General features: G+C 32.5%; 1 protein-coding gene across 1 annotated transcript; it reads right to left on the bottom strand.

Annotated features, from left to right (window-relative positions):
• Positions 2,746–5,239, bottom strand: LOC109233325 (myb family transcription factor EFM-like). Its single transcript, XM_019399203.1, has 5 exons — positions 4,951–5,239; positions 4,375–4,613; positions 3,898–4,288; positions 3,369–3,445; positions 2,746–3,275 (listed from the first exon to the last, which is right to left on the bottom strand). Exons 1-5 carry the CDS (start codon positions 5,162–5,164, stop codon positions 3,000–3,002), a joined length of 1,197 nt encoding a protein of 398 aa, XP_019254748.1. The 5' UTR covers positions 5,165–5,239; the 3' UTR covers positions 2,746–2,999.

Below are 17,392 nucleotides of genomic sequence, written 5' to 3'. Positions count from 1 at the left end.
AAAAGAAAATATATATATATATATATATATATATATATATGAAAATCCTTTTTCTTTAAGGAAACTATGCAATATTTATGGACCGAAAGAGAAAATGAATCTTTCATTCTGGTGAAAATTTTGTAACATACTTTGTTACTCTTACAGTATGAAAGGTAAATGTCCTTTCCTCTTTTGTAATAATAGAGTAATGGTTGGTACTCCTTGAGAAGATATCTAGATTTCTCTACTCTTTTAATGTTTTTCAAATATCATTCTTAATTTTCTTTTTCTAATGTTGGTCATTAAAAAAACATTGTTGTTCTACCCCAATGACAAGGAGCTTATAAATAATTTATCCTCTCGACTTTGATAACGATACTATCGTATTTGAATATATTTATTGTTTCTCTATATAATGGTTCATCACATTTCTTATATTTTCTTTATTTATAGTTTTCTTTTCTTGGTTGAGTTGAGTTTTTGCAATGAATAGATTGTGAAGTGGATGTTACTTGACAGTCTGCACCTAATTTAGAGCTAACATTTTAGATGAGAATAAAATAAGAAAGTGATAAGGCTAGTGATAGGATATTCTTAAAAATTCCGAGGGTACGATAACGGACGAGTGATTTTATTTTGTGTCTCACACAACTTACGTTAGTTGTGTGAGACACAAAATAAAATTTTTCATAACGGACCTGCTCAGTGGATAGAGGCCGCATATTGTGGTCCAGACTATAGATGAAGAGACAGAAATAAGCAAAACGATTTTGCCCATTTCTTCCCGGAAGAGTTGTTTATTCTCATTTTTGCGTATTAGCTCAAAACTCAACAAAATCAAATATTAAGATTTAAGAGGCAGACGAAATTGACAAGTTGAAGGGCAAACTAGAGAAAATTGACGATCCAAAGTGTGTCAAGCGGTGACATTACGTTTCAGAAAAAACACAAATGACAATGACTAATTTACTTTGTATTTTTCCATCCATTCCAAAACACAACAGCTTACTTTAAATACAAGGATTAATACATCTAATTTGTGTAGATTCATACATTATTTTCTGACTCTTTTTTTTTTTAAGTTTACATATTTAAAAACTACATAAAAATTTTGATCGTAAATTATATTTGACTTAAACAAATCATAGTTATAAGAGTGTCGGTTCTTTTTAGAGAACATGAGATTAAATTTTTCATCCAACAATAGTGGTAAATAGGAAAATGGGGCTATCAATGTGGGCACACTAATCAAATCTTGTTCATAAGATTCTTTCTCTATTATTTTGCTGGTGAAAGAGACTTTTTTGTCATACTCTTTGGATATACATAGCAACACACATTTTAGTTTTAGGATTCTTTACTCCAGTGGAATAGGTCAGAGAACTATTCCTCACCCATTCTTTTAACACAACACCCATTATTTTCATGTGACTCTGACTCAAAGGAAGGAATTTTTTTTCAGCCAGAGAAGCTTGTTTCTTGGGACACCCCACAAGGATTTTGTATTGAACTGTTTAATAGAATCAGAGATCCTTCAACTTAACTCCATCTTTTTTATTTGGACTATTATTTCTTTGCCTTTATATGTGTGTGTAGATTCTCCTCTTTATTTCCTTGTGCAATTTGCTTTTGTTTATCTTCTTATTGTCCTTTTTCTCTTGATTCCTCATCCTTTTTAGTTGCATGGTCGATTAAAAAAAAATGCCAGATTCCTTTCTTGATGTCTACAAGTATTTGTTTTACATTGTTTTTGCAGGAGTAAGGTGGTCCAAACATTTATTTTAAATAGAAAAGAATATGCATAAGGAAACTACCTAATGCTTGTAATAAATGAACAGCAGACAGCATATTATTTAAGATATAATATCTTATAGAGGATAAGACCAAATCTTGCCTTGTCGATTTTATTTCACAAGATATCTAATGATTCTTACTTGAGTGATTTAATTATAGTTTAGCTTTGATTGGAAGGATCCCTAACAGGTCATAGCACAACTCATACAACCTGCTACAGAAATTAACACTGGATCCACATAAAGAACCCCTGAAGTCATGATTGCCAAATGAATTTGAATTTAAAATTGGACACTTAAACTAATACAAGATGATTCTGCTCCTCCTTTCTTTTTATATTTTCATTTTCTTTTTGGTTTTACAAGAGTAGGTTATCTGATTTTCTTCAGTTACAGACTAAGGAGAACAACAACAACATAGAGTGGAGACTCCATAACGTATACAAAGAGTAAGCGATCTATGAACTCAATTCAGGTCTTGTTCCGCACTTAAATGGATAACTCAAACCCTTACCTTGACCAGTTTGTAGTGGAAAACCTAAACTCAGTATATTCCCACAAGTGGGTCTGGGAAGAGTAGTGCGTACGCAAACCTTATAATAAAAAAAAGAGATTTTGGCTAGTAATGGTATTTCAAGATTTTGAAAGTGGACCAAGACCTTTTCTTGTGGAAGACAAAAGCTATTGTTTGGTGACTTTGGTCTTGCCTAATCTTAGAAGGCATTCCTGTTCTAATGTCTTAAAGGGAAAAAGGTTTTCCACATATTTCTTCAAATCAAAGGAATCTCTTTCACAAGATAATATAGTATAGTATAGGTTAGGAAGAAGTCTAGGGAGAAGAATAGGTCAACTAAACCTAATAGAGGCTACACTACAGGAAGCATCAAGAAATTCAAATGCAATGATGAACCCTGCTTACAGAAATAGCACAAGAAGTCTCAACAGAAACTTTAAAAAAAAAAAACAAGTATTGATAGTAATAGTGATGTATTTGATCCAATAGAGGCACTGCTCTTTCATTTCTCAAGTGTTGGACTTAAATTCAAGTTCCTTATGCCAAAACAACAAATAACTAGAACACGGTTCAAAATGCACAGAGACAAAAAGGAGTTCTAATCCTGCAAAATTTCACCTCTCAAGACTTATATATAAGTATAGGGTATCAATTTATAGTAAATTAATTCCTCAATGTATATTCTTATCTGCAAAATTCACAGTGGAGATCTATACATCGATCTTTCCAGACATGTGAGCATGATTTTTCCAGCTTTGACTCTCAGATTTTACATCATCTTCTTCTTCCATGCTATCACCGACAGTCGTGGAAGTACCTCGGGAACTCCCACTCAAGTGAAGAGGACCCTGAGGGGAACCAGACTGGGAGCTGCTCTGCTTTGAGGATCCCCCATATTGGTCTTGGGACATCCATAATGCTACACCAGACTGATTTGCTTGTTGGGTCTGTGTATTCGGAATTCTTCGTGTATGAAGCCGATATTTCTGAAATCATATAAAACAAGTTATTAATATGTTCAATTCATAATAAAAAAACACATAATGGTACTTCACAAATTAGTATGAGGCCAAACTCACTTGCAAATGACTCTTTACTTCATCATTGGTTAGACCATCCACTTGCATGAGCTCTCTAATCTGCTTAGGAGTTGCAACTGCAAAGAACCCAGCAAAGAATTGTTTTAGCATGAGCAAAAGTTGAAAACTAACAACATCAATTAAGCTAAAATGTTTGATCCAATGTTGGTTCAAGATTCTGGCAGCTATTGTGAAATCATTTTATATATTTTCACTAGAGGACTATCCTTCCAGTTTAACAAAGGTGTCAATGTGTAGTTCCTAACTTCTATATATCATGTATTCATTTACATGTACACAGGGCTCCAACAATCCATACTATTAATAATCAAGAGCTAAATCTCTGAATTCATCAATCACTAAATGTAAGCCAAACTACAAGGACTCCTATTCTAAACAAAGTAAAACCTAAAGGAAACCTTGAATTAGACTCTTTAACATTCTATCATAGAACAAGGAAACAAAATAACATCATCACAATTTTCTAGAGAAGCTTTCATGATTTTGAAGAATAGCATAAAGTTCTAACCTTGTGAACCCCCAAGTTGTTGCAGTGCATCGACAAATCGCCTATGTAACTCTGGTGACCAGCATCTTCTCTGCTTTCTAGCAGCCTGCTGCTGAGACAATGATCCATTCCTTATATTTGTTTGACTACTTGCTACACTAGATATACCACCTCTGCTGCCATTGTGTTTTGAATTCGAACCACTAGCGTCCTCCCTCAGCTTTATGATTCCAGGAGTATGAAGTGATAATCCTGGTACTCCTGGTAGTTCATCTTTATCGTCTTTCCCAACAGTCGTCACTGAGAAACCAGAATACCCCTTGAAAGGTGAAAATGCCTTTCCAATATTCAAGGTTTTACAAGATTGGAATCGATCCTCAGATACCGAGCTATTTCCTTCTTCAGGGGATCTCTGATTATTCCAACAAAACGAAAAAAAACAATAAGTTCTGAGAATTCATTGTCTTAATAAGCAAATCAAGTCAATTATGTTCTTACAATTTTCAACTCTGATTTAGACCGTTGTTTATTATTGGCTTCGTCCGTATTTTGGTCACTGTTCCAGAGCTGCACAGAGCTCATCCAACTCATCTTTTCTCTACTACTATCCTTATCTTTTGTGACTTCAGCTTTATTGTCTTCATTGGAACTCTTCTTCAATGGAATGAATTCTTCCAATACTGGTTCTGTTCTTGATTTTCTACACTGCACTGATTCTGCTCTCAAAGCCACAATAGCTGCAATTTCAACCATCACCAAGGGAAATTAACACCCAGAATTTTCTCTATTCATAACATTACAAAAAAAAAAACAAGCTACAAACATATACTGCGTACTAAAATACAAAAACAACCTCCAAATAATTGCAAACTAGAAAATTCCATTAAAAATGAAACTCTAACCATAAAAAATTACTCAAACAATCAATACGCAAAAGCATCTAAGTGGTAAAAATTGAATAACGATAAATATATGATAAGCACAGAACAGATAAATACCATATCAAATTTTAATTAGAACACAGAACTAAGATTGAGGTGATAATTGATGAAAAAAGAAAAAAGAAAAACTAACCATCTTTAACAAGAAGGACGGAAAGGGGAAGCTCGCGTTTAAAGGCATCGATTTTCCTCATTTCATCTTCAAGTCTGGAGATATAATCATCAATCTGGGCGAGTTTATCAGGTACGTTACGGATCGAGGAGAGTTGTTTAAGAAAATCAGTAATGGATGTAGGAATGAAAGTAGGTCTGCAATCTAAGCTTAATTCAGGTGGAATCGAACCCATTTCTCCCGATCTTTCACTCTATCCGATTAGATCTTTTTTAAAATTGAATCTTTTTTACCTCAGTTTGTTATGAGACAAGTTAAACAACGCCGGGTTTTGACAGAAAAGCAACGAAGCCGTATAACGTGAAAGTATTTTTCTAGTTGCCGCATATATTATCCCTTTATTTAGATTCCCATTTTCAATGGTCAATATTGTCCTCCACTAACAATGCGTATCATTTTAGTATTTTTCTAAATACTTGATCTCCGTTATTTAATTACAATTTCACTGCACTAATTCTTTTTTACTTAGAAAAACAAATATTTCTTTTATCAATAATTTTGTATTCTCGGAACACATGGTTTCAAAGTACATTTATTTATGATCTAAAGTTAAAGGTATACATTTTTTATTAAAAAAAGATTTACATATTAATCATACTATACCACTGAATTAGGGTAACTCATAAAATAATTATATTTACGATTATTATTATACAATTTAAAGAGACATTTTAATAGATACCCTTGTTCTGATAGCTGATATTTTTGTACTTCATGATAAGATGTTATTCCATTTTTTATGAATATTAGTTAGTATCCTAGTCAAGAGAGGCGTTTACTTGGTCAAAATAGCATGGACTAGCCCGTTTTCAAATTGATAATTAAAATATAGTCAGCATTTACAAAGTTATTGTAAAATAACCACTATTTTATGAGGATATAAAATATGGACAAAATACCCTAGCTGAAACACGAAAAGTTTCAGCATCATATGATGGATTAATGGAGCTCCTACGTATAAACTTCCATAATATTATATTAGAACCCTAGTACATTAAGAAACTCCACCATATTATGCTGGAATCTCATATGTCAAAAATTTGAACTCCAAGATATTATGTTAGAATTTTTTCGGATTTTTTTAGGATGTTCTTGTTCAGATCCTATTTTTACATGAAAAATTGGCTAAATTTCGATTACGTTTGAAATTGTGGCTAATTTTTAATTTTCAGAAACCACTATTGTTTAGTGGCTATTAACTTTCTATAACTACTATTTAGTTGTTAAGCGACTGTATTCGCTGTATTCCCGCTATTGTATTCATGAATACAATAGCGGAATTCGCCTAAAAGATAGGGGAGTCCAGCTGTGCGATTGTATTCGTTGTATTCGCGCTATTGTATTCATGAATAGAGCAGCATAATTCGCCTAAAAAATAGGGGAGTCCAACTGTTTAATAACGAAAAGAAGATCAATTAGCATGTATTACTCATAATTTAACTCAACAAAATCAATCATACATAAAATTCGCGCTACTGTGTTGTATTCCATGTATTCGCGCGGTTGTATTTATAAATAAAGTGATTCTATTCAATTCGACTGTTTACATTGTATTCAATCCGCAGATATTCATTATTCACTATTATACAATGTATTTAATGCACCGTATTCAATTCAACTGTATTCAAACAACAAAAATTCACAAAACATAGTGATATTCGGTTGTATTAAAAAATACAGACCTTTAAAATACATAAATACAGGCAAAAAATAATATATTTATACAAAAATATAACGTATTTGAGTGTATTTGTACATAATACAATATATTTGTATCATTGTATGTGACTAAATGCAAAGAAGAAAAGAAAGTTCGCCGGAGATGGCGTTTTTCGGCCAAGCAAAATATTGATTATATTGTATTAAAACTAAAATGGAGACGAACAAAAATCCGGCCCTCAAATCTTCTCCGGCATAGCCATGGCCAGATATGTTCGCCTAAGACGATGAGTCAATAGTGGATGATGACACCGATTATGACGCTGATGACGATTAGAAGCGACATTGAGCGGCGGCGTTGAAGAAGTAAAATTAGGATCTGGAGAGTAGAAACTTGATGTTATATTTCTCATTCTCTTTGATTTATCGTCCATTGCTACATCTTCCTCTACCCCCATTTTTGTTTTTATTGGTTTAGCTATGGTAGGTATAAATAAATACCTATTTTGCTATAAAATAAAAAAGGTAGCTATAGGTAATAATATTTTGAAATTACTTTAATTTACAATAAATAGAGTGTAATAAATTGCTATAGGAGGTTTCTTTTCTATTTTCCCGTCTACTTTTGGCCTCTACACCATTAACGCCCAAACAATTTAATAGTGAATTTTATGATTTTATTTTTGCAAACGCAATCTTGATTAGGAAAAGATTGCCTACTTTTTAAGAATAGTAATACTTTAGAACTTTTAAATTAAATTATTCAAAATTTCATATTAGTAAATAGAGTTTTTATAACAACATCCAAGGTAATATATTGCAAACGTATGGCTAACATCTTAGTAACTAGAATTAACCCTTATTAATAAATAATAATATTATTATTATGTAAAGTTAAAAGCTATACATCTTTTAATAATGTCTATAAAAACAAGTATGGAAACCAAAATTTGACTTCCGATCACTAATTTTATCCCTTGATCATAATTATTTAACCCGAAAGATATTTTTCGTGATGTTATCTCCTTATTTTAGATTCCTCATTTTATATTTGTCTAAATATTATTCTTCACACTAACACGCAAATAACTAACAATAATATATTCCGTTGCACAATATTTTCTCATATGCATGAATTGCATTATTAGTGAAATCTTATGATACTTAATATATCTTTACAGTCACGAATAAAATCCTAATGTTTCGTGTATCAATAGAATTTGTTTGGTTATTTTTCTGTAATTACACTATAGATTTGATCATCTTAGGTGTAATTAAGCATATTAGTTAGTATGTGTTTCTTTTATTTGTAACAATATCATGTTAAATTATGTCGTAACACTATGTCACAAATTCTAATCAACTATCTAAATTTATTCTATGAGCAATTATTCACCTCCATGTAATCTTTTCCTTATTATTTTTTTTGGAGAAAAATATTTACTCATGTATTTACTAACAAAAGTGGAAGATATTGTGCAACTATGAAACTCAAATTAATTTTCAAGATTTAATCTATTAATATTTCGTTCAATGTAGCAAGTGGAGTATGAACAAAAAATGTGATGGATATCGTGTGAAAGGTACCACCAAATGCAATTCTTTTGGGTTAGTCAACACATAATCCTTTATTTGATTTTCGAGTAAACAAAAAGATTCTTGTCTAGTAAACTAATGGGGAAATTGTTTTTCTCTGTAGGTCGTGAATATGAAATTTAATATATATTTTTTCCTTGCTTAAAGATATGGCATCAAAGTCAAAGTAAGAAACGCATGCATTTGGTGATAGCACATTAGTTTATTCATTTAGCACTATTAACACTATTACTTTCTAGGTGATCTATAAAACACTATTGATGTACTGTTTTTTTTTTTAGGATAAAGCCGGAGCATCTTACCTTATAATAAAGTGAGAAATTTGTAAAGGCCTAAATATTTTTATTATTTCCTAAAAGAGTTCAATAACAAATAGTACTAATTAATGAAATAGAAGCCCTAAGATAGACATTCTGATGTAAACTAATAACCCGAAATAATTTTATCCATGGTCACTGAATCTTTGTGTTTGTTAACCAAAAGTTATTTTTCTTTTTTTTTTTTGTTACGTAAAAATCATTCAACTTTGTATTCATTACACAAAAGTCACTTTTCTTTCTTTTGTTACACAAAAATCATTTTACTTTGCTATAGTTATTACAAAAGTCACATTTTTACTTGAAAAGTCTATTATGCCCTTGATATTATATAAACCTTCATATTTATGTAATACTTTCTATGTTATATACTATATAATATATTTTTAACTATGTATTTTATTTATAAATAAAATAACTTAATATTATTTTATTTATTATTTTTATAATATATTCGTATAATTAATTTTTTTTAACTTTACTTTTCAAGATATATTAGTAGCGGTATAAAAACTTTTTTTCAGCAATTCTGTTGGTAATGTTGGTCGCGTTTTGGACGGTTATTGGCCATTACCGACCAACTTTGGTCGATTTTTTTGGACGGTTTTTCTGAATTTCTAGTAGTGTAATTTACCAAATAATCAGTTGCCCAGGTAAATCCCCAAGAAAATATTCCCAGCTAAATTCGCATGTAGTACCTAGGGATTTTCCTTCAGATTAACATATGATTTTTTCCTCATTTTCTTTGTTTGTTTACCTGCGAATTTTCTCACGGAAATGTACTTGCAGATTTATTTCTCTACTAATATATATTAAAGTTACTAACAAATTTAATAACGCCACTAATATATTTTGATAATTAACGTTAAGAAAAAATTAAATATACGAATATATTATAAATATAATAATATTAAGTTATTTTATTTATAAATAAAATACATAGTTAAAATTATATTATATAGTATATAATATAGAAGATATTACATAAATATGAAGGTTTATATAATATCAAAGGCATAATAGACTTTTCAAGTAAAAATGTGACTTTGTGATAACTAGAGCAAAGTAAAATGATTTTTACGTAACAAAAAAAAGAAAAGTGACTTTTGGGTAACAAGCACAAAAGTTCAATGACCATGGATAAAATTAACTCCTAATAACCCTAAAGCCCAGGGTTAAGTCTAACGGCGCCTTTCTCTGTTGACGTTTAGATCATTTTATGTTTTTTATATCCTTTTCTAATCATCCATTTTTCTTGGAATATAGTACACATTTGTAGTACATAAGAATCTTACAGCTATAGTTTATGATAAAATTACACATACACCCCAAGAATAGCAAGGTAACGTTAGATCACTTTTAATATCCCCTTTCATTTTCAGAAGAATTATTATATTTTGCAAATTTGCAATCATTTTGGAGTATGCATATGTGATATGAGAATTGAATTTTGTGTCATGCACTTACGATTCGCCTTTAGATAGGCCATTATGATACGATTATGTACTTACTTAGTTAATTAATCAAATAAAACAAAAGGAGGATTTATTTATATTTTCTTTATTTTTTTAATTTCCTTTTGGTTGTGAGAATACTGTTAAAGAGATATGAACTAGATTCTGTTGCAGGAAGCACGAATTAAGTAAAATAAGATGGAGCTTTTAGCAAAAAAAGATCGACTTTCCGTTAAACTCCTCTTTTCGTAACTGTTAGAAATGTAAAAATAACATTCTATTTATTGATTAGTCTAAATTACAAATTCACTGGGGTTGAGGTAAAATTGGTTAATTGTTTGATTGATGTTAACTTGCAATTTACTTCATTTACACTAGACAGAGCACCATTTCTTTTTACCCTGCAAAATTGTTTTTCAAAAAAGTATTGCCAAGTTTTTATGTCGAATTTGTTTGGACACTTTTGTGAAAACTAAAAAATGCCTTGAGAAACCTATTTACAACAAACAAAAAGTATTTTTAATGACAACCGCAATCTTAAGTTCCCTTTTCCTTCGAATTCTAAAAAAAATTCCAACTAAAGTTTTCTTTAAAAAAATCGACAAAGTTTACAAACGCCAAAGTGTTACGAAACTTAGCTCAAAGTAATAATATAAAACAAGAAGATAGACAACAATGTAGAGAGAAAGAGAGAAGAGAATCTATTTCTTCCATGTATTCAAGTGTATACAATGTGATGTCAAAGCCCTCTATTTATAGGATGACATTGAGGTATACAAAGGGATATCATAAACATGGTATTAACAATTGAGATCATGGGGAAAGATCATGGGGAGGTTATGGAGGTGTGGGAGTTACAACTATAATGGTGAGAAGTAGTGGGAGTTATCTACATAATGGAGAAGAGTAGTGGGAGTAACTTCTTTAGGAGTTATAGACATCCACTACATAATAATATTTCATAACACTCCCCCCTTGGATGTCTATAGATAATGTGCCTCGTTAAAACCTTACTAAGAAAAAACCCTATGGGAAAAAATCTTAGTGAAGGAGAGAGAGTACACATATCTTGTAATACGCATTATTTGCTGCCTCATTAAAAACCTTGCCAAAAAAACCCAGTGGGATAAATCGTACAGCGCGTATTTGCTCAAATTATCACTTGAGTGAATTGCTTTATCACACGTCTGTTGTGGTATCGCTTATCTTGGCATGACTTGAATAAGTATCAACAATTAACTGCCTTGTAATATGATAACACATGAATAACAAATCTACATCAAGTATTCCGAATAATTGTATTCCAATATCTCCACATTGAAATAAAACTATATCTTGCTAGCATTTTGTTATACTCATGGTTCTAGCCAGATATACTAGTGTACCAATTGCACTAGACACAAAAATAAATCATGTACGCCATGATCGCTCTAATCTACATAAGAATATGCAGAAGATTTATTTAATAAATTTCTTGGGAACCTTAATATACTTCAGAACAATTTAAATCATTCAAGAATTTTCATTATATCCATCAAATGTATTGTCAGACCAAAATCTGAAATGACTTCATTCCCCACAGGAGAACATGTCTCCTAATGCCAGGATATTTACGAAAATTTTGTGCCACAAGTCGTCTTTATGTCTATCGACTTGATTTTTCATTTCACTTTCAGGTGTGGGGACTATCCGTCCAACTTCACATTTTTCAGGTGAAGTCAATTTCATTGCATATTTTTCATTTGGCCAATCATTTATCTGTCCAAATTCCATGACAGATTTGAGCTCAATATCCTCGTCAATATTGAGCGCTACATTATATTAACAACATCGTCGACGATCATTTTACACCGGTTCCATCATCGCATAATAAAGACATAACTTATCGAGATCTCATTATTTTCAGGTACCTGAGCCTCTCCCATGAGGTCTTATAAAATGTTATGTCATGGTGCTCTTATAAAGCACTTGCCTCCTTATTATGACCATCTTGAACATTTGCTCCTCTCCTTCTTCAAGGAGTTTTATCTTTGGAACCGATTTGTCTATTACGCTTCATGCGTGCCATAAAGGCGATCCATCATGGACGTTATTCTATTTGGAGCATTAGCAGCTGGAATATGATATTTTGCTTTGGATCAGCAATGTGCCTGGAAATATTTTAGAAATGAATTATCACTTGAACTTCAAGTTCACATTTTCTTGTACGAGGATCTAGATGTATTCATAATAATTCATTTCACGTATCACTTTTTTAGCTGCCCATTTTCTCCCCCTAATATCGGGATCACCAACACATTTTCCAACCTTCTTTGGGAACCCATCTTTGTGCATTGTGGCAGCACAATTAAATCCTATAGCACATCCATATTTCTAGATGGGAATATTTGGTTCCTGACCGTGAACCAATTGTGATGGGGAGAATTTATCATAACTTGTTGGCTAGATGTGTACAAGTGCTGTTGTATATTAAATAATACACCTCATACCAAATTCTTATTTGGGAGTTTTGTTCTCATAACCAATGGTTTAGCTATAATTGGAGGCATCAATTTCTGCTAAACCAACTTGGATTTAAACCAGCATTATCAAGATAAATTATCATAAATATTCTGGAACTGTGCTCTAATAATTTGAGCAAACAACCTTGCAAAATCAAAGTGCAAGTTGATAACAAACGCACATGTGACCATACAATAGATGCATCTATTAAAATCATATAATAGTAAACGATCCACATGGCAGGTGATTGGGCCCATATATATATCACCTTCTATTCGTTCCAGAAATCAAGGGATTCAGTACCCAACCTTAACTGGTATATCATGAGAATAAGCAGCACAAGAGAATTCTTGAAGAATCTTCTATTTCTTCAATATATGCCAATGTGAATTCTCAATTAATTTTCGCATAATAAACCGGGATGGCCAACCGGTCATGCCAACTGATATTTATTTCAGTAAATATTTAATTTACTATGACATGTGATTTCATATCATGCTTATACATCTGTAGTACAAATAGAAGAAAAATCGGGTAACCTTTCATATTTACCCGGTATGAATATAGTAATATGAAGATATTCAATCTTCCTTTCATTTATAGTCTCAATATGCCAACCACTTTGGCTAATACATTTGAAACTCAAAAAGTTTCTTTTGAGACTTACTACCACCAATGCCATGAATAATTTTGTTAATTCGGGTAGTAACAAATTCGCTCTTTCGGACCTCTCAATAATTTTGTACTACAAGATCTTTTATACCACCATCCAAGTGGTGAATTTTTCTTCCACAGAGAAAATTATCTTATCATAATAATTGTCATGGTCAAAATCATCATAAGCAAAATCTTTTCTTGCTTTAATTTTGCCTTTAATAACTTTTTATAAGGCGTGACAAAATATTTTCGGCTTACCACATGTACACGACCAATGACATATTCGTGTAACCACATAGTAATGTTTATGATCTTTCTTTCTCTCAAACCTCCCGTAGAGGTGAGTTATAGTATTTATTCAATCATTCATTGCACGTCTTATTCATTACTTTTAGCACATATTGCCACATTCATCTTCATGAATGGGTCTGCATTCTCAATGCTTATCACAAGTCACATTCTCTTCAAGGAATGGATCATAATTAGCGACGTGCTTTGTTATTTTTCCACACCAATTTGATGATAAACATTGCCATCACATTTTGAAGGACTATTTTGAGAACCCTTGATGTTCTAAACGTCAATACCACACAAGAGGGGGGGTGATTTGTTTGGTACTCAATTTTTTCGCTTAAACTGCTTCTGGAAGGACCTGGTTCTTCTAGGTGTACTTATTACTACTGTTGTTGAATCCCCGAATTGCTTGCAAAAAGCCTATTTGTGGACCCATATCTTACACATCTGGGTCCACAAAATTCTGGGACCCACACAGTTGTGAGACAAAAAAGATGCCTCANAGAAACTTAAGTCAACATTCATATTACAATCATCTAATGTGAAAAGAAAAAATGTAAGATCCCACTTGGCAGAAGAAATATCATGGCAAAATAAATAATTTTGAGATTAGTAAAGCTAAAATATGAATGAACTAGAAGGATGTAAACATATCTTGTATTAGCATTCATTCCAGTGGCTTCCATCAATTGTCAGACTTCTATTTTTGTTTTGTTTGATAGCCACTAATTGTGGTATAAGGATAGTGCACAATATATGCCTTTACGGAGGTGTACAAAAATGAGAGCATATTTAGTTGGATATTCGTGCTGATAACGTGTTACGAGACTTAGCTCAAAGTAATAATATAAAACAAGAAGATAGACAACAATGTAGAGAGAAAGAGAGGAGAGAATCTATTTCTTCTATGTATTCAAGTGTATACAATGTGATGTCAAAACCCTCTATTTATAGGATGACATTGAGGTATACAAAGGGATATCATAAACATGGTATTAACTATTGAGATCATGAGGAAAGATCATGGGGAGGTTATGGAGGTGTGAGAGTTACAACTATAATGGTGAAAAGTAGTGGGAGTTATCTACATAATGGAGAAGAGTAGTGGGAGTAACTTCTTTAGGAGTTATAGACATCGATTACATAATAATATTTCATAACAGGATAATATTCCAATACAATTATTTTTACCAAAGTGCCCCATATGAATAAGTACTACTAATATAATAAGGTGCTTAAAGGGCAGAGAGTAGAATAACGTGGAATTAAGGGATTACGGAATCTTAGACTAATTATGGGTGGGAAACATAGGTTGATATGACCACAGATTTCTCATTTCCCTAACCCACAGACCAATTAATTTGCACGCTTCATATATACTTCTCCCTCCGATCGAAAATAAGTGATTTTTTGGTTATTTTCACACATATTAAGAAATTCACATTTTAACATTAATTAGCATTGTAATTGACTATATTAACCTTTACTATCTCTTCACATAAACACTCCTAACAAATACTCCAACATTATTTACTCCAAGGGCAATGTAGGAAAAAAGTAATTAATTCATTCTTGAAATCTGAAAAAATCACTTATTTTGGACAACAAATAAAAGGCCAAAAAATCACTTATTGTGGACCGGAGGGAGCAATATTTAAGTACTCCTTCTGTTTGTTTTACTTGTCCACTATTCTAAAAATAGATTTTTACATTTACTTGTCCACTTTCGCATATCAAGAGAAAGATAATTTATTTTTCCTGTTTTGCCCTTGGCATTAATTACTCATTTCAAATCCATTAAGACTATACATCAATTAATATGGATATCATTGTAAATTATGCCTTTTTATTTAGTATTTCTTAAAGGATGTGTAAAGTCAATAATGAACAAGTAAAACTGAACGAATGAGTAATAAATGACATATCCTTTACTTATTTGATTATTTTTAATGCCAAGGCCTTTACAGCAATTAGATTCCCATCTTATGAGTTACTACAACAAAGGAGAATCTCACCTCACCTTCTTTCCTAATTAATCTCATATTATTCATTTTAATTGCTATTCAACCCCCCCCCCCCCCTCCCATCATGATTTTCAAATTTAACTAGTAACCAATTAAAAAGAACAACATGATAACACTAAACTATATTCCAATACTAAGTACAAATACTTCAGTGATATTTTGATCGAGATTATCAAATTGTCTTGTTCAAGAATAATCAAGATAAAAAATAGTAGAGATATGTATTCAATAAAGGAATTTTTACCTTCTTATACTATATATGAAACTTTATTATCCTTCCTAATTAAGTTTTAACTTAATTATATGGGCATATACAATTTAATTATATACTAATTAAATTAGTATTAATGAGTATCAAGAAATTTATATTAAACTAACGTGCGCAGGGATCGGAAAATGCCTAGGGGACGACCGGCGAAGGCGAACAAAACTGCTACAAAAAATGCAGCAGAGTTATTGAAGGAAGCCATAGGAGTAGGACCATTAATTCAGCCAAAGAGATCCCCTACTCCACCGTTAAATGTAGGGCAGAGACAAATTGGCCAAACTCCGGTGAATACGCCAATACCTAATCATAATCAACAAACACCAACGGGGGGGGGGGGGGGATGGCTACTGCTAGCTCGAGTGGGAAGGCGATAATGGAGATAGCTCCGATCAATCAAACAATGGGGAAGATAGGGGCTAAGGAAGCAAATTTGGGGGAATTACACGGACTGGGGAGTAAGGCTGGGATAAGTGGCAATATACAGAAGAAAACGGAAATGGATGCAGGTCAAGCAGGAGAGAAGTCAAAAACATGGGCAACACTATTCAATGGAAATAAATTTGCAGCTAGAGGTATGGAACTGAAATACATAGCACCAATTATAGTAGAAGATGAATTGGTGGCCCAATTGCAGCAAGAGGAGCTTGTTAGGGAAACTGAAAAGTGGAAACAAGCACTAATAATGTATGTAGTTGGAAATTCACCTACTATAGCAGTAGTGGAGAGGTTTATTGCGAGCAATTGGAACTATATTACGAAACCTAAAGTATACTATCATAATGAAGGTTTTTCTCAGTTAAAGTTTGGGAGTATAGAAGACAGAGATGAGGTTCTATTCTCAGGACCTTACACAATGAACAACAGACCAGTTATTGTTAAAATTTGGGAGGCTGATTTTGATTTCAATAAAGAGGTGCTACGAACGATTCCATTGTGTATTAAGATGCCTAATCTACCACTAAATTTTTGGAGTATGGATTCCCTAAGCAGGATTGGCAGTGTGCTAGGACGGCCTGCTTATGCTGATGAATGTACCACAAATACTGACAGGGTATCTTATGCAAGGATGCTCATTGAGATGGATGTTACAAAGCCTTTACCAGATTCCATCAAAGCAAGAGATCCTATGGGGAAGATGTTTGAACAAGAGATTAAATATGATTGGAAGCCTATCTATTGTCCAACATGCTTACAAATTGGACATAAATTCCAAGATGATGGGCAGAAAAAAGCCATACAACCTGATCAAGGGAGGATGGGAAAGCAGAAGACTATGTGGCAAAAGAAAAGAGAAGAGGTACATCAACAAACTCAGGGAAACCAGATTGATATAGGGGGAACTCAGCAGATGGGAAATCTGGAAACAATGAAACAACGGGAGCAGGTGCAGATTGAGCCAAAAACAACTAAACAACAACAGGAACAAATGGAGCAATGGACAGAGGTTAGAGGAAAATCAGCTAAACGAAATGGCCAAACAGTTGTTAGACAAGAGAGACTGGCAGTAGCAAATACGTTCAGCTCTCTTGGAATGCCAAGCAAACAGCAACAATACCAGATGGATGAAGGGACTATAGGGGATTGTGGATAGTGTAGCTATGAGGGGCTTGTAGATAAACCTCCTGATTCTGA

This window comes from Nicotiana attenuata, chromosome 1 (assembly GCF_001879085.1).
Source record: "Nicotiana attenuata strain UT chromosome 1, NIATTr2, whole genome shotgun sequence".
Taxonomy (NCBI): domain Eukaryota; kingdom Viridiplantae; phylum Streptophyta; class Magnoliopsida; order Solanales; family Solanaceae; genus Nicotiana; species Nicotiana attenuata.
Note: the sequence above shows the minus strand (reverse complement) of the source record. Positions and strands in the feature narration are given on the sequence as shown.